Source organism: Narcine bancroftii, chromosome 3, assembly GCF_036971445.1.
Source record: "Narcine bancroftii isolate sNarBan1 chromosome 3, sNarBan1.hap1, whole genome shotgun sequence".
In the NCBI taxonomy this organism is placed as follows: domain Eukaryota; kingdom Metazoa; phylum Chordata; class Chondrichthyes; order Torpediniformes; family Narcinidae; genus Narcine; species Narcine bancroftii.
In genome coordinates, this window is record NC_091471.1 from 281,259,876 (window position 1) to 281,282,890 (window position 23,015).

Here is a 23,015-nt window from a genome sequence, read left to right on the forward strand (position 1 = left end):
GTGTTGTGGCTGTCATTCTCAGCTGTGGAGATTGACTCCTCAGCTGGTCCCCCCTCCCGTCAGTGTTTTTTTTGTCTTGCTCATTGTCTTGCTCAAGTGCGGTTGCGCACTTTTGCTTGGCTCCGCGAGCCATTTTTGTAGTCCCGAGCTCGGGACTTCGACTGACCTGAGGGAGCGGGCTTCTCTCTCCACAGCGGGCCTCCTCGGACAGGTAAGGCCTTCACCTTCTTCTTCCGATGTCTTTTCTTCTTCTCTTCTTCCCGTTGCTTTCGACTTTTCTTTCTTCGCTGCCATTTTCTTCCCACCTTTATTTTCACTTTATTTTAATTTTCATGTTTGTGCCTTTGTGTTTTCTCTGTTTTTTTTAAACTTTTCCGGAGAGGGCTGGAGTTCCCCAATCGGCCACTACTCCATCACGTGACTCCTCAGATGAATCTTGGTTTTTGATGCGTCTGTGGTTTTGGAGCTAATGCTCTGTGTGCCCTTTCTATTTCCATTTCTTCCTGCATTTCTGTCGTTCCCAGGACCTTCGGAATCCATCCTTTTATAAATTCCTTCATGTCTGTGCCTTCTTCACCCTCCTTCAGGCCCACTATTTTTATGTTGTTTCGCCTACTATAATTTTCCAACATATCAATTTTCTGAGATAACAACTGTTGTGTCTCTTTAATTTTTTTGTCACTTCCAATTTTTCTCTTAAGTCATTTACTTCCATTTCTACAGCCATTTCCCGCTCTTCCACATTCTCTCCTCTTTTCCCTATTTCTGTCATTACCTGTTCTAACCTTTGCATTTTATCTTCTGTTCTTTTCATTTTCCTTTTAATTGCATTAAACTCTAATAATAACCATTCTTTTAGTGATCTCGTTTGTTCTTCAAAAAAGACTTTATCTATATTCTGTTCATCAGTTTTACTTCTATTTCTCCTTGTCCATCAGTTTTACCTTTTATTTCTCTTTGTCCATCAGTTTTACCTTCTATTTCTCTGTGAAGATCTTGGTCTTCTTCTTCTGTGTCTGTATCTGTGTTTGTGTCTTCTTCTCTGTGTCTGTGTCTCTTGTCTGTTTTTCCTGTTGAGCTGCTTGTATCTCTTTGTCGGGCCTCTTCTTGCTGGTCCTCCCCTCTTGGGCTGCTCATCTGTTGTGCTTCTTGACGATCTTTCCTCCGTCTGTCTTCCATGTTTGTTTCCTCGCACCCTCTTCTGCTGTCTTCCTTATCTTCCAGCTGAAAGCCCTGGTGTCGGGTGTCCCTCAGCTGCTTGGTCTGTGACAGCCCGCTCCTCTGCTGAGCCCCCCTCCTACTGGTGTCCTCTTTCTCCTATGTTTGCGCACTTTTGTTTGGCTCCAAGAGCCATTTTTGTAGTGTACCAGCTGGTGGGTCTCGACTCTGCAGGGCAGGTACTGACCTCGAGGGTCGGGCGCTCCTCGTCACCACAGCGTCCTATTCCTTCCTGCAGGTAAGGCCTTCTTCCTTCTTCTCCGGTGACTTTTTTTACTTCTTTTCTCCTTCTTGGAAGCCATCTTCTTTCTCTTCTCTGTATCTTCTATTTCTTGTACTTTATTTCTGTTATGCTTTGCTTTTTCCTGACTTTATTTTCTATTTTCCTGGAGAGGGCTGGTTTTCCCAACGGGCCACTACTCCATCACGTTTCTCCCCTCCAAAATTGTTCCTCTTGAAGAATAGAATGGTCATCTATTCACGGAGTCAAAAGAGATGGGGGCGATCTTAAATGGATGTTTTTGCATCTGTATTTACATGTGACATGCACACAGTCTTGGAAGTGATGCAAAAAAGCAGAGAGGACCCTGTCCATATTATAGAGGAAGAGGTGCTTGTTGTCTTAAGGCAAATAAGAGTGAATAATTCTCCAGAACCTGACAAGAAATCTCCTTGGACCTTGGGGGAGGCTTGTGTAAAAATTGTAGGGGGTATTTAAAATTTCCTTAGCTATGAATGAGTGCTGGAGGATATGAGGATTAGACAATGACTGATTTGGGATAGTCAACATGGCTTTGTGTCCTGTCGGTTACGCCTAATCTTGAGATTTTTCAAGTGCAAGTTGAAGGAAAGGCAATGGATATTATCCACATGGACGTTAGTGAAGCCTTTGGCAAGGTCCTGCATGGGAGTTTGGTCAAGAAGGTTCACTCACTCAGTATTCAGGATGAGGTAGTAAATTGGATTAGATATTGGCTTTGCAGAGAAGCCAGAGAATGGTCGTGGTTGATTGCCTGTCTGACAGAGGGCCTATGACTGGTGGTGTGCCTCAGGAATTGGAGCTATGTCTTTTGTTTGTTATCGATATCAACGAGCTGGATGATAATGGGATAAATAGAGTTTGAAATTTGCAGTTGACACCAAGATGGGGTGGACAAGGAAGAATGTTTTCAAAGCTTGTAACAAGATGTGGACAAGCTGGAAAAATGGGCTGCAAGTGGCAAGTGGATTTTGATGCTGACAAGTGTTGCACTTTGGGAGTACAGGTGAGGGTAGGATTTACCAGGTAAATGATAGGGCACTGCTGAGAACAGTAGAATAAAGAGATCTGGGAATACAGATACATAATTCCCTGAAAGTGGCATTGTGGATAGATAGAGTTGTAAAGAGAGCTTTTGGCATGTTGGCGTTGGCATATAGGAGTTGGAATGTTATGTTAAAGTTGTATAAGACATTCGTGAGGCTAAATTTGGAGTATTATGTGCAGTTTTGATCACTGAACTACTGGAAAGAGATGAATAAGATTTAGAAAAGATTTACAAGGATGTTGCCGGGCCTTGAGGAACGGAAATACAGGGAAAGGTTCAGAAATGCCAAGGTTCCACCATCATTTCAGTGTTTTTACTACATCATGGGATTGCAGAATTTCATGTTTTGCTACAGGGAAAGGTTAAAAGTGTTGGGGGTTTATTCCCTGGAACAGAGAAAAATGAGGGGAGATTTGAACGAGGTGTACAAAATGATAAGGGGGATAGATAGAGTAAATGCAAGCATGTTTTTTTTCACTGAGGTTAGGTGAGACAAGAATTAGTGGACATGGGTTGATTTACCCAAATACAGCACCTCACACTTTTCTGTCGAACTGCATCTGCCATTCCTTATCTCAGTTCTCTATCTGATCTAGATTCCATTGCAAACCGTATACTGCAGCACATATATTTGTGTCATTTTCAAACTTACTCACCTTGCCTCAGACATCACTAGACAAATAATGTACGTTGCAAAATTCAAGGGACCTTGTACTTAACTCTAAAGTACTCCAATGGTCACAGTCCTCCAGTCTGAAAAACTGCCCTCCATAACCACAGTGACTGTTATCACTGAGCCAATTTTTTATTCAGTTGGCCTTCTGTCCTGTTTGCCCTAACCTTCCATTCCAACTTACCATGAAGGTCCCTATCAAACAGTTTTACTACAATCCATATAAATATCAACTGCTTTGCCCACATCTACCTATTTTGTTACCTCTTCAAAAAATTCCATTAACTTCATGAAACACGATTTTCCACACACAGATCCATACTGGCTCTCCCTAATTTTCTCCTGGTTATTCAAATATTGATAGATTCTATCTGTCAGAAACCTCTCCAGCAAGTACCCTACCGCTGATATCAGACTAACAGGTCTGTGGATATCTGGATTATCCAGCCCTTTTTGAACAATTGCACTACATTTTCCAATCTCTAGCCCTCTGGAACTTGTGTTCTCAGCAATTAATTTAAAATGTTAGTCAAGGCCCCAACAATTTCCTTCCTGCCTTTCCACAATGTTCCAGGATATATCTGGTCTGGACCCGACAAATTATCAATCTTGATATGCTCTAAGGCATATAACACCTCTTCATTACTGATGCAAATGTGCTATCAGCTCTCTTTCGTTATCTCTCTCCTGTCGCACTCCTGCTTATTCTATTCAACAGTAAACACATTTACAAAATATTCATTTAAGTCCTTCCCCATCTACTGTGGTTGTACACATATCAAGTTTACATGAGAATATAATACTACTGGACAAAAGTGTTTCTCCAGACCACGGTGCACATAATACATTTCCCACACAACACATAATAATCATATACATATGTAAAGATATTACATAAAAATAAATATGTACAAATATTCTCGAATAATTTGCTCAATTTCATTAATAAAAACCCAAGGTTACAGGATACCATTCATCAATTTCCCAGCCTAGCAATCTTGATTTTGATGCTCCTGTATCTCGTTCCTTCTGGTAGTGGGTCAAAGATCCTGTATGATGGATGGTAGGGATCCTCAGTAATTCTTTGAGCCCTATTTTACCCATTTAAGGTTGTCAATTGAGGAACAGGAGACCTCAGTGATCATATGACCTTCCTGATCCTTAATGGGATCTATTCTTTCTTTTTTCCTATTATTATAAAATCTTTTTAAATTCTCTGTTACATTCTCCACCAAGACCATTTCATAACCTCTTTTAGCCATCCTTATTTGCTCCTTCACTGTCCTCCTGCCTTTCTTATACCTCTCACTAGATTCTCTGGAACCTGTCTGCCTGAATCCTTTATCTTCCTGATCTGTCCCTCGATATCCCTTGTTAACCAGGGTTTCTTTACCTTGCCATTTAACCGTCTGGGAACATGTTCATTCTGGACCTTTCTTATCACCTTTTAAACACTTCCCATTTAGCAGTCATCCTTTTACTCTCACATTTCCGTCCAGTCAACTATTGTGAACTCTTGCCTAATCTTGTCAAAAATGATTTGCCCTGATTTAGGATTTTAATTTGAGGACCAATGTAATTCCTTTTCACGGCTAACTTAAAGCTAATAGAGTTGTCCTCACTGGTCCCAAAGTGTTCCCCAACTGATACCACTGTGACTGACCAGCTTCATTCCCCAATACAAGGTCAATTTTGCCCCTTCCCGAATAAGCCTATATGCAGTGCCCTTCATAATGTTTAGAACAGACACTTTTTTTTGCCTTTATTTGCCCCTGTGCGCCACAGTTTTAAATTTGTAATCAAACAATTCGCATGTGATTAAACTGCACATTCCAGATTTTATTCAAGGTTATTTGTATACATTTTGTTTTGACTATGCAGAAAGTACAGCACATTTTATACATAGTCCTCTCATTTCCGGGCACCATAATGTTTGGGACATTTGTATTCCCAGGTGTGTGTGAGTATTCAGCGATGTTTAATTGATTCGGGTATTAGAGAGCTAGGCTTGCTTCCAAGCTTTTGATCAGAGTCTGAAGTTGCTATTTTTTTACACGAGCACCAGAGTTGTGCCAATGGAAGTCAAAGAAGCCATTTTGAGGTTAAAAAAAAACAAGAATAAACAGTAAGAGACATCATTTAAACCAGTGGTTCTCAACCTTTTTCTTTCCACTCACACACCACTTTAAGTAATTCCTATGCCATTTGTGCACGTGCCATTTGTGTACTTAAGGTGGTATGTGGGTGGGAAGGGAAGGTTGAGAACCACTATTCTAGACCCAATTGTTACTGAAATATTTTGCTTGAGAAAAATTGACATTGGCCCATTTCCTTTGGAGTTCAGAAACCGTGCACATAACAAGTCAATTAGGGATGATTAAGACAGTGGTTTTCAAACTTTTTCTTTCCGCCCACATACCACCTTAAGCAATCCCTTACTAATCACAGAGCAATTAAGGCACAGGGAATACTTAAAGTGGTATATCAATGGAAAGAAAAAGATTGAGAACCACTGGACCAACCTTAGGATTTCCAAAAATCAACTGTTTGGAACATCATTAAGAAGAAAGAGCGTACTGGTGAGCTCAGAAATCACAAAGGGACTGGTCTTCCAAGAAAGACCCTCCACTGCTGATGGCAGAATTCTCATCATAATGAAGAAAAATCTCCAAATGTATGTCCAAGAGATCAGAAACACTCTTCAGGAGGAAGGCATGGATATGTCAATAACTACTGTCCCAAAGAAAACTTCATGAACAGAAATACAGAGGCTCCACTACAAGATGAAAAGCATGGCAAAGGTGGTATGCTTTGGATGTTGGGCAGTTCCTTTATGCCTCCACACTTTGCTATTCCCATCACTCTGATGCAGGTTAATATTGGTCTCACCTGTCCACAGACCTTTAAGAATTCTGCAGGCTCTTTTAACTACCATATTTGATGGTATTTGGGACCCACTGGCATATAGGACCCCCCCCCCCCCCCCCATTTTTAGTGTGAGAGTTCAGGAAAAATTTTCTTTAGTTTCTTCATTCAATTTGCTTGGGAGTCCCATTGCTCACTTGCTCCCTCCCTCCCATCACTTGCTCTCTCCCACAGTGCTTTAAGGAGAGCGCTGGGCCTTGATGATCAGGCTTTGTAAGACGAGCTTAATCATTGAGACCCAGCGCTCCCCTCAAAGCACTGTGGAAGAGAGTGAGCGACAGGAGGGAGCGAGCGAGCAAATTAAGTGAGGTGCTCGCTTATTGCCACCTGCCCCCACATCTCATTCAATCTATTTGGAGAGCTGTGCTCATTATACAAAACTTGATGATCAAGGCCCAGCGCCCCCCTCAAAGCACTGGGAGAGAGCGAGAGCTGGCAGATGAGAAGGAGGAAGAGACCGAGCCTTCTTACCGGGGGAAGTGAGTAGCGGCAGCGGTGACTCCAGAAAGCACGGGTGAGTAATTTGAGCACTTTCCTCCTGTCTCCATCTTGCAAAATGGCAGCATCAAAAATGTCACCTTCACATATAGGACTCGGGGTGGTTTTTGAGGAGATTGTTTTGGGGGGAAAAAGGGGTTTCCTGTTTGCCGTCAAATACGGTACTTCTTGGCAAACTGCAATCTGGCTGTCCTTTTTGTGGATATCTAGTGGTTTGCATCTTGCAGTATCACCTCTGCATTTCTTTTCATGAAATCTTCTGTGGGTAGTAGCCATTGATATATCCACACCTGCCTTCTGAAGAGTGTTTCTGATTTGCCGGATATATGTTTGGGGATTTTCTTCATTATGATGAGAATTCTTCTATCCTCAGCAGTGGAGGTCTTCCTTGGAATACCAGTCCTTTTGCAATTACTGACCTCACAGGTATGTTCTTTTTTCTTCATGACGTTTCAAACTGTTGATTTTGGGGATCCTAAGCTTTGTGTGATGTCTCCTACTGTTTTATTTTTGTTTTACAACCTCATAGTGGCTTCTTTGACTTTGATTGGCACAACTCTGGTCCACGCGTAGAAAAATGGCATCTACAGACTCCAAAGGTGATCAAAAGCTTGGAGCAAGCCTAGTTCTCTTATACCTGCACCAATAAAGCAATTAAACACACCTGATTGCGCACCTGTGAAGCCAAATGTCCCAAACATTATGGTGCCTTGAAATGAGGGGAACTATGTGTTAAAAAGTGCTGTAATTTCTACATGGTCAAACCAAAATGTATACAAATAACCTTGAATAAAAACTGGAATGTGCACTTTAATTGCATGAATTGTTTGATTAAAACTGAAGCACAAGGGTGAATAAAGGAAAAAAGTGTCTGCATTGCTGTAGAATGTTCTGCTGAACACAGTTAACAAAATTCACCCCATCCAATCCCCTAACACTGGCATTTTTGGTCAATGTTGGGGAAATTGAACTTGCCTGCAATAACAACTCTGCAATTTTCAGAAACCTCAGCAATCTCTCTACATATTTGATGATAGTTTTTGCAACCCATAGCACGCGCACACACAGGCATCAGGATGACTACTCTTTTTCTGTTCCTCTTTTCCACCCACACTACCTCTCTGGAATATCTTCTTTAGAGTCTACTATGATATCATCTTTGACTAATGTTGCAACCCCCACCCACTTCCATTTCTCTTCCCACTGGTCCTATCACACCAATAACAATGGATCCCCTGGAACATTGATTCATATTTCTCCTTTGACCAGGACTTTGGTTATAGCTGCAACATCCATGCCCTCAATTCTTCACCCATCCATGCCCTCAATTCAACCGCTTTCGCCACCTGGTCTCTTGCATTAAAATAAGCACAACGCTTTACTCATTTTACCTCAATCCTTGTCATCCACCATCCTGTTCTTCAATACATTTCTTTTGCTTTACTCTCTTTATGTAATCTTTTAATTTCCCCTTTTCTGCATCTTTGCCAGACCATTGAATGAATCTATGAAATCTTTAACAACCTTCCCACAACACCTCCAAACTTATTGATCAGCCAACCAATATTTTCTGTTTTAACCTTATGCATATGGAAATAAGTTTTGAATGGCAGCAAAGCTCCTGTGTTCACAGACCTCCAGTCAGAGTACAGCCTCCACTGACACCATTTCTTCTATGACAGAGCCAAATTTGAATCCAAATCTCCATAGATTCTATGTGCCTTAATCTTCCAGATCAGTCTACTATGAGGGTTCTTGATGACTAAAGTGCTCAGAATCAGAATTTATTGTCATGAACAAGTCATGAAATTCATTGTTTTGTGGCAGCGTCACAGTGTAAACATTCATATAAACCACCTTACAACAATAAATAAAAATAGTCCACAAAAAGTATATGGTTCATTGATCATTCAGGAATCTGATGGCACCAGGGAAGAAGCTGTCCTTGTGCCACTGAGTGCTTATCATTAGGCTCCTGTACCTTTTTCCCTCGATGGTAGCAGAGTAAAGAGGGTGTGGCCTGGATGGTGGGGGTCCTTGAGGCTTTCTTAAGACATTGCCTTTGTAGATGTCCTTGCTGGAGTGGTCACAGGCCAACCCTCTGGAGTCTTTTCTAGTCCTGAGCGTTGGCACCTCTGTACCAGACAGTGATGCAACCAGCCAGAATGCTGTCCACTGTAGAAGTTTTCAAGAGTCTTTAGTGGCATACTGAATCTCTTCAAATGCCCCACAAAGTACAGTCGCTGGTGAACCTTCCTGTCAAGGCCCCAGCAATCCCCCTCAATAACCTGGGATAGGTCCTATTAGACCCTGGAGCCTAATTCCCCTTAAAGCTTAAAAAAAAACCCAACTCCTCCCACTGTGGTGAGTGAGGAAATAGGTTTGGTAGATCTCAAAGGCAAGGACTCTGAACACAGTTTTGATAGTGAAGGATTTTATTTACAAAAGACAAGTGTTGGAAATGGGAACTGATGCAGCTCACGCACAGTTTACAGCAGAAATAGCGGACAATTAATAACGAATGTTGGAAAATAGTGAGGGAACAAAATACATGCACACAATGAATTGGTACATACGATGATCAAGGAAAAATCACTACAATCCCCCACCACCCCTTGATTCAGTGCATGCACAGCTCTATGCTACAAGAGACAGTAATTAAATGCTCCCAACCCTTTTAACAATGCAGATCTTACCAACAGTTTCTCCAGCACCCTTCCACATTTCTAGGTCTGGAGTGAAGCAGGGTAGTCTCAAGCTGGCAAAGAGAGAGAACTTATAGTGTTGAACTTTCCAGCCCAGGTCCTTAGCAGGGAATCAATGGCTCAGTGCCAGGAGGGTTAATCCAATTACAACACCCAGCAGCCCAAGGCCAAGTACAGGCAGGCTGGAGAGTCCAGTCCAGGTAATTTACATGCAACCAACGGCAAGGTGTGTGCTAATGGGTGGGGCGGAATCAAATCTTGATTGGCAGCTGGTGTGTCCTCTGACTAGGTAAGGGGCAGTGCTGTTACATGACAGCCACAACCCTTCCCAATACAAACATGCCCCTTCTTGATCTCACTGTCTTCTATGGTAAATAACAATACAAAGTGCTCGTTTGGCACCTTGCCTGCTTTTCTCGCTCCAGGTGGTCCAACCCTCCCCCTAGCTGCACTCTTGATTTTTTTCTCTCTAAATATGTAAAATGCATCAGGATTTTCCTTAACCCTGCTTGCCAAGGCCATTTCATGACCTCCTGATTCCCCATTTGTTTCTTCCTGCTTCCTTTATATTTCTCCAGGATGCTGTCCTACCAGCTTCCTAATCCTTTCATATGCCTCCTTTTTCCTTTTTGATTAAATTTGTAACATCTCTCATCATGCAAAGTTCCCAAACCTTGCCATCCTTGTCTTTCTTCCCCGCTAGAACATGTTGATCAGGTTTTTAACCAGCTGTAAATTTCTTCTGCATGTCAGACAGTGATAGCTGCATCCAATCTACTCTTCTCTGTTTCTGTCCAATACTGTTGTAGTTAGCCTTCTTCTAATTTAGGACTTTCCCATAAGATCCAATCTTATCGTTATTTTAACTCTCTTAAATTTTATAGGTTTGTTAACGCTTCGGAAAATGCTCCCCTATTATAACTTCTCTCCCTTCATTTCTCATTTCTCAGTACTCAATGTGGTTTGTCCCTTTCTTTGGCTAGAATATCTAATCTACTGTATGTCCTATTTTAAGAAATGCTTCTTGATGGACCTGACCCATTGAAACCTCAGGTACAAAGAAAGTCGCAGTCAATATAAGGAAATTAAACTTACCCACAGCAATATATCTTTTGCTTTTACCCTTGTCAACCATTTCTGTCTCGTTCTCAGTCAGTGTTGTAATGAGGGAAGTGTGGCAGCGAATGTTTGTGCAGTGAGCACCTAGAAAGAGGAATGAGCTACAGGCAACCTCCATGTTATGACAGTTTGGATGGTGGAAATTCTCCCTTGCAGAGTGCACAGGTCACGACCAAAAATGTGGGATATGGATAAGTTGCTAAAAATATTAAAACAAATAATTTTTTTTTTCAACTCCCATTTCTTGATGGGCAGATGAAGTGGCTTCATGTTTTGCAAAATTTTAGGAAAACTGGTTATAATGTGCAGTTTGCCTGCAATGACAGAATTTTGGGAGCTCTTTTTGGGAACTCTGATCAGTGTAGATACATGGTAAAGTTCAGGTTTCACGTCTTTGTACCATGCAAGAGATGGAGGACTGTTCCTGACTGAGATCTCACGGAGACCACCATCCAAACTGTGTCCCACAGTGGAGCCTTGTGCTGATTGTTGACCCTCTTCTTTTCCTTTGACTACATTCAGATAAATGACTCCTCGAATCCACGGTATGAGGTCCCTATTGATGTTCCCAGGGCAGCAAAGAAAGCTATGAATCCGCTGTACTCTGTGGAATATTCCAAGGATCCATTTGGGATTGTTGTGAGGAGGAGAGCCACAAGGACAGTACTGTAAGTTTTTCAAGTTCTCTTGCTCTCGTGCACTTTCCTGTCATCAGGCAAGAGGTTAGGGATGGAAAGGGCGGGGAAGGTCTTTCCCTATTAAGGACATAGATGGACTTGAGAAATAGGATCTGCGGAGAGATTATGAGGAGCACAGGGCAAAATTGGAAAGATCAACGAAGGTTATGATCTGAATTGTGCAAATTGGCAAAGGGGAAGCAGGAGTAGAGAGGTTCAAAGTGAGAAATAGGTTCCTGTTCATGAGACCAGGACAGGGGAAGGAGAGAGATGTTACATTGGTTTCAGCTGAATCATGCTGGGACCAGTATCCTGACGAATTGCATATTTACATTTGTATATAGGGCTTTAGACTAAATAGTAGAAGGGATGGCTCCAAGAACAGGGTACTTATTAAATTGAGAGAAAATGAGAGAGGGATGGTTTAGGATTAAGTGGGGAGAAATTGAAAAGTGTGACAAAAAGGGACTGAAAATGTAAATAAAAGTATGGAGGACAGAACAAGAACAAATCCAGAATTAGTAAAAACTGTAAAAAAATCAAAGCGCTTGAGTGCGTGTAATATTGATGAATTGACAGTGTACGTAACAATAGGCGATTTAATAGGTATTACACCAACACAGTGATTGGGTGACCAGAATGTGTGATTTAATATTCCAGGTTATACAATGTTCCAAAGGAACAGGACAAAAGGGAAAGGAGGGCAGGGTAGCACTGTTTATCAAGGAAGTTATCAGTGCAGGATTGGAGACAAAAAACAGAGGCACTGGATAGCAACACAGGCTCGGACTTTTCTCGCTGGTGTGAAGAAGGCATACAGAGGGATAGCTAAAGTAGATAAACATAGTCTTTTTCCCAGACGAGGGAAGTCTAAAAAGTCTTAAATCTATGAGCATAGATTTAAGGTGAGAGGGAAAAGGGGACTGAGGGGCACCTTTTTCAAACAGAGAGTGATGGATATGTGTAACGAGCTGCCAGAGAAAGTGGTGGAGGCAATTACAGTGATCACATTTCAAAGACACTTGGACAGGTTCGTAGATAAGGAAGGTTTGAGGGATATGAATAAAATGCAGAGAATACGTAATAAGTAACAAAATGTGTTTATTTTCATATCCATTGTATCATGTACATATGCACTGAAATTCTTACTTGCAGTTGAACAGGTAATTTGTTTAAAAAAAACTACAAAAGTATGCATTAAATGAAATTAAAAGAGATAATAAATACCAAAGATAAATAGACTATAAATATTCACAGTTGTCATAGTGCAAGAAAAAAAGTGGTAATGTTAGTTTTGTGAAGAGGGACTAGCTCACGTCGGTAACTTGGTCGGCCTGGCAGAGTTGAGCTGAAGGGCCTGTGCTCGTATTGTAAAACTCTGTGACTCTCTGTTCAATCAGATTGGGTTGAAATGAATAGCAGGGCCCCTAAATGTGGCTCCCAGATAGGATGATCCATAAATGGGGAATGTAATGGGAGATGCTAATGTACTGTTACGAGCCCAGAGGACCCCATAATCCAGCAGCAATAGAAATTCACCAAGACAAATGGTTACTTAAACAAAAGTTGCTTTTAATTTTCTTAAAGCATATAAACAGGATCAAAATTTAACTTATTACTATTAACTTCACCTAACTTAACTCCCTAAACGCACATGCATGTAATGTGTATATGTTCAGGAAAGTTCTTTGATTCACAGTCCAATCTCACTTCTCACTCCTCCAAGTTCACTGGTTGCAGGCAATTCTTCTACTGTGCACAGAATTTAACATTTATGAATTTTTGCTAGGCTCTAGTAAAGGTTCTAATTGGTTACAGAGAGGGGATTGCAGAAATAGAATTTGTGGATGCATCAATTATTGCTTTTCAGAATACCATATTAGGAATTTTAACAGGTACAGAATATTTAGATTTGGTCATAGTAATGAGGAAGGATTAACAAAAGATTTTTTAGTTCAAGGTCCTGAGGAGGGAGTGACCACAATGTGATAGAATTCCAGATGTGGGTTGAGGGAGAACACCAAAGGACTACAACTACTGTCTTCAACTGAAAATTGACAATTTATAATAATATGATGGTGTAGCTGTCTAATGAGCACTAAAGAAATAAGATAAGGGACAAGTCAATAGATGAACAGTGGCAGTCAACTTATCTCCAGTAAGAAAGAGGGATTCTATAAAAAAGAATCTGTCATTAATAAAGGAAGTCGGGCATAAAGTTGAAAAGAAAGTAAGGCAGACAAAGAGCTGGTGGTAGGCCAGAAGGCTGCAGTTTATTGGATCTTGTCACGAAAGACGAAATAGCTCATTCGAAGGGAGAAATTGTCTGAGAATTGCATTTAAAACAAACAGTGAGAGTTTTTTTTATGGATATATAAACAGGAAGGAAGAGTCTAAAGTCGGTGTGAGACCTTTGGAGAATGAGCCTGGCGAATCAATAACAGGAAGAAAAGAAATGGTAGTTATGTTAAACCAGTTCTTTGTAAAGGTCTTCACCATGAAGAACAATGTGGAGATGTCCCTAAGATGTCAGGTGGGCTAAATTCAGATGACAGGGAGGAACTTGTAGAAATCCCAATCACAAGGGATGAACTTTTTGAGAAATTCAAAAATTAAACCTTCCCTGATTGATGTAACTTTTAAATAATGGTATAGATAGGGCATTAAATGTTTTAAAGATTTATTTATTAAAGGGAGTCTTGCTTCCTGCAAAACAACTTTCAGTTACATACGGTCTGCCAAATACTCATTTTTTTTGTTATCTACAGATTAGAGATGTTTTTACATATCCTAAGAGTACATAGAAGAATTTAATTGATTTAATTTTTAATCTGCAACCTTTCCATAATAGTTCAATGTCTAACATTTATGATATGTTGTTTGGAATAAGAGAAGTTCCCTCAGATAAAATTTATAAAGCTTGGGAGCAGGAGCTACATCTTTCAATTCCTGAAGAAACTTGGAATGCAATTTTCAAATTGGTTAATACCTTTTCTTTATGTGCCCGCCACTCTCTCCTACAATTTAAAGTATTCCATAGGGCTCACATTTCCAAAGTCAAACTCTCTCTTTTTATGTGGATGTATCTCCTTATTGTGATAAATGCAACAATGGAGATCTTCATTAATTCATATGTTCTAGACATGCCAGAGTCTTGAGAAATATTAGATTGAAGTATTTCAAACTTTCTATGCATTTTCTAAAGTTAATTTTAAACCAAATTTCATAACTGCATTACGTTAATGACATAAGAACTACATGTATTAACTTTTATTTCTCTTGTGGCCAGGCAGGCAGCGTTGATCAGATGGAGGGATGTTACCCTGCCTAATCACACTCAAAGGTCACGTGACTTCATGTCATGTTTAATCTTAGAGAAGATTAGATGCTCAATTTCTGATTTGAATATAAATTTTTTTACACTGTGGGAACCATTTTTGAATTACTTTTATAATCTTTGATTTGTTATGAAGGTAGAAATGTTGACTAATGAGGTAATTTATCTCTCTGATAAGAATTCTGTCTTTCTTTTTTGGCCAAACAGCTTCTTTCTTGGTCATAGGTTTAGATTTTCCTTTATTTTTATAATAAAATAATACAGTATAATCTGTTTGATTAAAATGTGGAGAACCTTGAATGAAATGATATGATTTAAGTGTCATGTACCTTTTTGAATTTTAACATATGTACTCTGAATTTTTGGATGTGAAATTTCAATGTTAATAAAAATATTGAAAAGAGAAACTCGAAGGACTAAAGCCAAACTGATCAACAGGACTCGATACCCTCTATCCAAATGTTTTAAAGCAGTGGTTTTCAAACTGTCCCCCAAACTCACATTCCACCTTAAGCAATTTCTATGCCTTAAGTGCTCTGTGATTAGTAAGGGATTGCTTAAGGTGGTATGTGACTGGAAAGAAAAAGGTTTGAAAACCACTGTTTTAATCATTACCTAATTGCCTCTTGATGTGCACGGTTTCATAACTTCAAAGGAAATGGGCCAATGGCAATTTTTCTCAAGCAAAATATTTCAGTAACAATTGGGTCTAGAGCAGTGGTTCGCAACCTTCTCTTCCCACTCACATTCCACTTTAAGCAATCCCTTATTAATCATAGAGCACTGATGGCATAGGGATTGCTTAAGGTGGAATGTGAATTTAGGGGACAGTTTGAAAACCACTGTTTTAAAGCAAACAAATGCAGAAATAATGAACCCACTAGTTGAAAAAAAATTGAGAACTGATTATATTCAGGGAGAAAAAACAGAAGATTGGAAAACAGCCAATGTGACTCCCTTATTCTATAAAAAAATAATTGAAGAATAAAGCAGGAAACCTGGCCAGTTTATTTTTGGCAAGGTGCAAGAGTCAGTAACCAAAGAGGAGCTAATTAATTATTTAAGAAAACTAACGTAATTAAATGATTGAATTTTTTGAAGAGGTGACTAGGAATGTGGATGAGGGTAGCGCAGTGGATGTTGTCTATATGGACTTCAGTAAGGCCTTCGATAAGGTACCACATGGAAGGTTAGTTAGGAAGGTGCAGTCTTTAGGTATAAATTTTAAGATAGTCAAATGGATTGAACATTGGCTGAAAGGGAGAGGCCAGAGAGTGGTAGTGGATAATTGTCTGTCAGGTTGGAGGCCGGTGACCAGTGGTGTGCCTCAAGGATCTGTATTGGGCCCATTGTTGTTCGTTATATACATTAATGATCTAGATGATGGGGTGGTGAATTGGATTAGTAAATATGCAGACGATACTAAGATAGATGGAATAGTGGATAATGAAGAAGGTTTTCAAGGATTGCAGAGGGATTTGGACTGCTTAGAAAAGTGGGCTGAAAAATGACAGATGGAATTTAATGCTGATAAGTGTGAGGTGCTTCATTTTGGTAAGAAGAATCAGAATAGGACATACGTGGTAAATGGGAGAGCATTGAGGAATACAGAAGAGCAGAAAGATTTAGGAGTAACGGTACATCGTTCCCTGAAGGTAGAAACTCATGTGAATAGGGTGGTGAAGAAGGCTTTTAGTAAGCTGGCCTTTATCAATCATTGCATGGAATATAGGAGTTGGGAGGTGATGTTGAGATTGTATAAGACGTTGGTGCGGCCTAATTTGGAGTTCTGTGTGCAGTTCTGGTCGACTAATTATAGGAAGGATATAAACAGAGTGGAGAGAGTGCGGAGAAGGTTTACCAGAATGTTACCTGGGTTTAAGCATCTAGAGTATAGGGAGAGATTGGACAGATTAGGTCTTTATTCTTTGGAGCGTAGAAGGTTGAGAGGGGATTTGATAGAAGTATTTAAGATTATGAAAGGGATAGACAGAATGGATGTGGATAGACTATTTCCGTTAAGAGGAGGAAAGATTAAAACAAGAGGACATGAGTTAAGAATTAAGGGGCAGAGATTTAGAGGTAACATGAGGGGGAACTTCTTTACTCAGAGAGTGGTAGCCGTGTGGAATGATCTTCCGGGAGAAATAGTGGCGGCGGAGTCAATTGTATTATTTAAGAAAAGGTTGGACAGGTATATGGATGAGAAGAAGATAGAGGGTTATGGGCATTGTGCAGGGAGGTGGGACTAGAAAGGGGTGTTTGGTTCGGTGCAGACTAGAAGGGCCTAATGGCCTGTTTCCGTGCTGTAATTGTTATGTTATGTTATATATGTTATGTAGTTAATATATTTTACGAATGGTACATTTTGACAAATTTGCTTGAATTCTATGAGGGAGAGTTGATAGAGAGGAACCTATAGGTGTGTGCAATACAAAAAAGCACTGGAAAATCTCAGCAGGCCATGCAGTATTCATGGGAAGTAAAGGGTCGCTGACGCTTTGGGCCTGAGCCCTTTGTCAAGGTTTGAGCAAAAAAAAAGCAGACAGGCACCTGAATAAAAAGGTGGAGTTGGGGGGAGGAGCTTGGGAAAGGAGGGAGGGGCAAGAGGAGAACAGGCTAACAGGTAAGAGACCATAGGTGGATTCAGCTGGGAGGGTAGGTGAGAAGTGATAGGGAGAGAGGGTTGCTCTCTAAATGGAGAGCGAATGGGGGTGAAGATCTGGAGGAAGAGAGACAATGGGATAGAGAAAGAGACACTCTGAGAGAGGTTTAACAAAAATTGTAGAAGTTGATGTTAATGCTTGTCCAGATGGAATGTAAAGTACTGGAGAAACTCTGCATGACCTGCTGAGTTTCTTCAGCACATTTGTTTATTGCATTCAACTCTGGCATCTGCAGACCTTCTTAGTTAACACATATAGATTTCCAAAAGGCAGCTTGACAAGGTGCAACATTAGAGGCTGGGGTATAAATTAAGAGCCCAAGGTATTGGAGGAAGTGTGTTAGCATGGTTTCAAACCAGACTGTCACAAAGAAAACAACTGGAATAAAAGAGGTCCTTTTCAAACTGGAGGGATGTAACTAGCAGAGTATCCCAGGGATCAAATTTTGGCCCTCATTTTTTTATGATTTATATTAATGGCATGGAGAAGGGAACAAAATTAAAGGTTTCCAAGTTTTCAGATAATACTGCTCTCTAAGGGGGTACATTCAGATGAAAACAATTCTCTGTGGAAGAAATTGTCCTTGACTCTTCCCCCACACTGCTCCCATTTCCAACCCCGTCCTTTTCCCAGTAGCCTTACAGCTGTCTCTGTCTTTTACCAAATCTCCTGAACGAAGTTTCTTCCCATCCTACTCGAACAGCTCATCATTTTGCTCAATGTCAGTGAATCTCCCTTCCCGATTCCCTACTCAGCTGGGAATTTATTGCGGGCTTAAATTAATTTCTCTTCCATATTTTTTTTTAATTTATAGGTTCTGCAGACCCAGCATAGCTAAACTGTTCACTGATTTCTTTCTCAGTGGTACTGGGTGATTGGTGATAAGTACTGCCCCAGCAGTATCCCTATTTGATGAGGTTATTGTACATATGCACTAAAATTCTGACTTGCTGCAGCCAAATAGGTACTTTACAAAAACTACAATAGTATACAATAGTATACAGTAAATGAAAAATAAATAATATCTATAGGGATATTGGAACTATTTGATTTTCCCTTATCCGATCTACTTCTCAGTCGCTGACCCTTGTTGGGTATGTATAGTAAAGTGGCCTGTTGCTCCCTGACACAGTGCGATATTGGTGTTGATGGGCTGAGCCCAGCTGACCCTATGTGTGTTTATGATTAGGTTGAACACTACGGTTGCTCCTCTCTTCTTTGCTGACCAGTTCCTGCAGATGTCGACCTCGTTGCCCTCAGCGAACCTCTATGGCCTTGGAGAACATAGGGCTGGTTTCCTGCACAGTGTTCAGTGGAACACTCTGACCTTCTGGGCTCGTGACACCCTTCCTCAGGTAGGCTATAACTCAACTCATTCTGGCCTCAACATTGCTTTGAACCTGTCCCCGAAGCCAATAGTGACGTTTCCCTGTATTTCATCTGTAATTTCCTCTTCCACAACAAGTGAGTGCATCCTTCACTTTCTATTGGTAAATTAAATTTTATTTTTCAAATTAAATTTTCAACTTTGAGATACAGCACAGTAACCGGCCCTTCTAACCCACATGCCCGTGTTGCCCAATTACACCCATGTGACTATTTAACCTTCTCATCCCATACCTCTTTGGAAAGTGGGATGAAACCATAGTGCCTGGAAAAAATCCACATGGACATGGAAAGAATGTACAAATTCCTTACGGACAACAGCAAAATCAAACCCAGGTCACTGGCACGTAATAGTGTTACTCAAACTGTTCTGCCTCTTGTTATTTTAAGATTCAAATTTAAATTTATTCATGGCATGGTGGAAGCTGGTTCCAACCATTTGAACCCTAAATTAACCTACAGCCCCATAAGTTTTGGAGGGTGGAGTGAAACTGGAGCACCCGGGGAGAGCCAATGCAGCCACGGAGAGAATGTACAAACTCTTTTCAGAAGTGGTGATTGTCTTCAGTGAAACCTAGACAACAACCGCAACCTCCTCCTCCTGCTGATGAGGTGGAATCACAGGAAGATGTTTTACAGCCGAGGTTCCTGGAACATCCCTATCACTTGCCCATTTCATGTTGCTTGCACTGTGAGATCATTCAGTTTTTAGGGCTTGTTCTACTAGAGTCACCTGAGTGAGAATTCAGACATTGCGCGGATCTTTGTTTCAATGCCTCTGTTCTAATGCAGCAATTCTGGGAGTGGGAGGGACTTGCTGTGATTGCAGCCACTTCAATAGGAGCCTAATCAATCCCACGCCATATTCCATAGAGGAGCTTGCAAGGAGGCCATAGTGCCCAGGTTTCATCTTGGAAGGAACATGGACATAGAGCATGCCTGCTTTATGACAGGAACTGGTCGCATAGAACATAGAGCATGCCTGCTTTATGACTGGAACTGGTCGCAAAAGTTCCTTGCAATGCTTTTTGACCTTTCAGAAGACATCACGGCTCTGGAGCATGGGTCATGCAGTATTGGCATGGAGTAGGCATGAAGGGTCCATTAATGGTCTGGATTTTTGGATTTTCCGAATTCTCGGGAGTACTTTTAAAATTCAAATTTAAAGAGTTGATCAAGTAAATTTTGATAGTTTATTCATTAGCAAATGCAGCATGCTTCATTTATCAAAACAAGCAGTTTTAAAGAAAAGTCAACAAACATGTTCACTTGTTGCCATTGTGCATCTGTGGCGCTTGCATGCATGCATGCGCACAAAAGCCTGCTAAACTTAAATAGTTTGAGAGGTTTCGAAAAGTCTGACCCAGTAGCCTCTGTAGGGTGTGGTTTGATAATTATATAATTAGTTTAGTGGGTTTTTCCTACTTTAAATGTAACATAGGTTACAATATCATCTGTATTACTATACAAGATATGTTAATATTCTATTTTATTGTCATGTACCTATGTCACATTTATTTGATGAAACTAATAAAAATATTGAAAAAGAAAAATCTGGATTCTCAGTTGATGCGGATTTCTGGCATTCAGATTTTTGGACTTTTACGATATCACAACTGGTCAGTTCTATTATGAGGCTTATCCATCAAATGATTAACTCGGTTTGTGTCTCTCCGCACCACACCCTAATCTGCCGCTCATCTCCCACGACTCCACTCCACAGCTTTTACTCTTTTTGTTCTCTCTCCGAAAATGCTCTCATTAACTATTAAGATGATGGTGATGGCGACCTTGATCTCATCCTATCAGAGATGGGACTTGATGGCTGGCAAGGATGTGGTGGTTTGCTACAGGGCTTTATGACTCTTTGGTATCTACCTTATCCATCTTCATCCCTACTCTCTGCAACTTCAAACTAACTTGTTTCCTCAGTTTCCTAGTTCTGACGCAGGGTCCCGCATCTAAAATGCTAACTCTATTTCTCTTTGCACAGATGCTGCCTGACCTGCTGAGTGCTACACGCATTTTCTGTTTTTATTTCCTCTCGAATAGTGGGAATTGTGAGTAATGGCTCAGAGCACACATATCACTGGAGCTGTTTCCAGTGATTCAGTCTCGTCCAGTTACTTTCCAGGTTCTAGTATTTCCTAATTTGAAAATGTGTCATGTTCAAGGCAATGTGGGGACGATATTCCGAATTACTATCTTATTAATCCAAAAAACCAGACTATATAGCTTGAATTCATTGATAAAACGGATAAACATTTTGCATAACTTCACCTTGAGATTTTCATAATGATGAATAAACAAAACATATTTAAAGTATTTGAAGATATAATGATATTCAACTTTAAAGAGATATACATGAAGAAATAAGGCAAATTCAGCGAAAATTATCAGGCTCATGTCTCCTTCATAGTTCATTGAAGATTGAGATGCAAGCTCTTAGTCTGTGTGGATATTATGACATATTACACAATAGTCACTATGGTAACATGACAAACAATAGTCTTTCTTAAAGGACAGGCACAAAATTAACTAAAAATCAAAAACACAAGGTTTTAACCTTTACATTCTGGCCCCTAATTATTATAATTGACATTCATGACTAATATATAGTAATTACTATTACAGATACAAAAGTAAATATGGTAAATATAAGACTAGAAATCAAAACTTTCTGCTTCTTGTAAAAGACAGATTTTAGTAATAGGTTTATTTAAGTAACCAGTCCTGGTTTTAATCCACACTTGCCAAATGAAATCTTTCTTATCCGGAACTGTATCCACGATTTTCCCAGCAACCAAGAATTTCTTGGTGCAGAATCGTCCATGATAATCGCAAGGTTTCCATACAAATTGTGTTTAGCTTTAGACCATTTTTGTCTTTCTTGTAATAATGAAAGATATTCTTTGATCCATCTTTTCTAAAATAGATCTGCAATAAACTGCACTTGTTTCCACCTGCACCTTGCATACACATCTTCTTTCTGAAATTGACCCAAAGGCATTAAAGGTTTAGATTTAAGAAGTAAGAGATGATCTTTAGTGTTTTTAGTATCTCAATGTGGTGTTCAAAGGATTTCATGAATGTCAGATATTGTAATGAATCTCCATTAATAACTGGAATTTCCTCCTTAGATAAACCTATGAACCTTGTTGCTGAGCTAACATAGCAGAAATTTCATTTGAGTGATATTGTCCTGTCCTCCATGGCTTACGACTGGTTGTCTTGATGCGAATGGAGCAAGTGGATCTTGAACTGGTGCCATAGGTGTAGGACCTTGAGTTGTAAGTGATGGCATTAATGAGGATCCTTGGTATGTAAGAGATAGCATTGGTGGAGATCCTTTATTTGTAGCTGGTTCTCCAGCAACATGAAGAGACGTCAATAGTTGAGTATGATCAACTCGCATGGTTGAACTTTTTTGAAATACTCTCCTTTCGGGAAGATCCTTATGTTGTAGCTCTTGAGAGATTGAATGTTGTTAGCTCTTTCCATAGGATTGGTCATTGTCATTTGAGCAGTAGCAGCGACACCTGTGGCTCCTTGTTCGAGTACACTAGTTTCTTGTGACTGCGGTACCCATTGACCTGCTGGAATGTTAGGTGCTAGCCCTTTGGGTATGTCACTTTGAGTGATAAATGTTGCAGAAGCCTGAGTTAATGCTTTCACTTTCCCCATATTCATAGCACATTGTTCCTCAAGCTCGAGTTGTTGTTTCTTGATTTCAGCTTCTTGTCTCAGTTGCTAAATCTTCATTTCAGCTTCTTGCCTTAGTTGCTGATTCTTTATATCAGATTCCAGATCCTCTAAAGCATATCTTTTCTCCAACCACTGTTGTTGTGCACAGACAGTAGCCAAGTCTGCTTGCGCCTTAGCAGGCACAGCTAATATGCTTGAAGCACGCGAAGCTGTGCTTGATCTAGATGCCTTTGAAGACTTTGAATATCTTCCTGTGCTCATAACCTTGGAAATACTATCATCAGGATTCACATCTGAGCTTTCAGACACCGCTGATTGTGTCTCTATCTTCTGCATTTCACTCGATACAGCACCAGTGGGACTTTGCAACGTACATTCATCTGTTCCATTTCCACTAATCTTTAAGTCAGCTTATGAGGCCTGCAGTGCGTATCGGAGTCCTCTTCTTGCTCGGTAGCTGAAGCCGCTTATTCTGTGGTGGCTGGCTCCAACCTCATGTTGTCAGCCACCAACCTCATGCCAAGTGTTGTCGGCCACCTTGCTGGCTCAACTCACACCAGTTCTTTGAGAGGAGCTGTTTGCTCGAGGTCTTTAGCCTGATGAGACTTCTTCTTATCCATCTTGGGTTCTTCACACTGCAGCCTGTCTTCTCCTGGCTTATCTTGGTTTCTGGGAACTGTAAACAAATTTGTATCTTGCGTGGTCCCTTTAAAAGAACTTCTCTGAATTGTCTTTTTATGGTTCTGCACACAAGCTTAGTTATCTTATCTTTATAACTTTTAAGAACACATTCGTCTGG

At 40.4% G+C, this 23,015-nt stretch overlaps 1 protein-coding gene across 1 annotated transcript in view; it reads left to right on the forward strand.

Moving 5' to 3' along the window:
• The window catches only part of gaa2 (alpha glucosidase 2), a 99,880-nt gene that overhangs the window by 15,856 nt on the left and 61,009 nt on the right, over positions 1–23,015 (forward strand). The window contains exons 3-5 of the mRNA XM_069928327.1: positions 10,968–11,113; positions 14,412–14,465; positions 18,315–18,480. Of these exons, the coding sequence (XP_069784428.1) occupies positions 10,968–11,113; positions 14,412–14,465; positions 18,315–18,480 (366 nt within the window). The remainder of the gene's footprint in view (positions 1–10,967; positions 11,114–14,411; positions 14,466–18,314; positions 18,481–23,015) is intronic.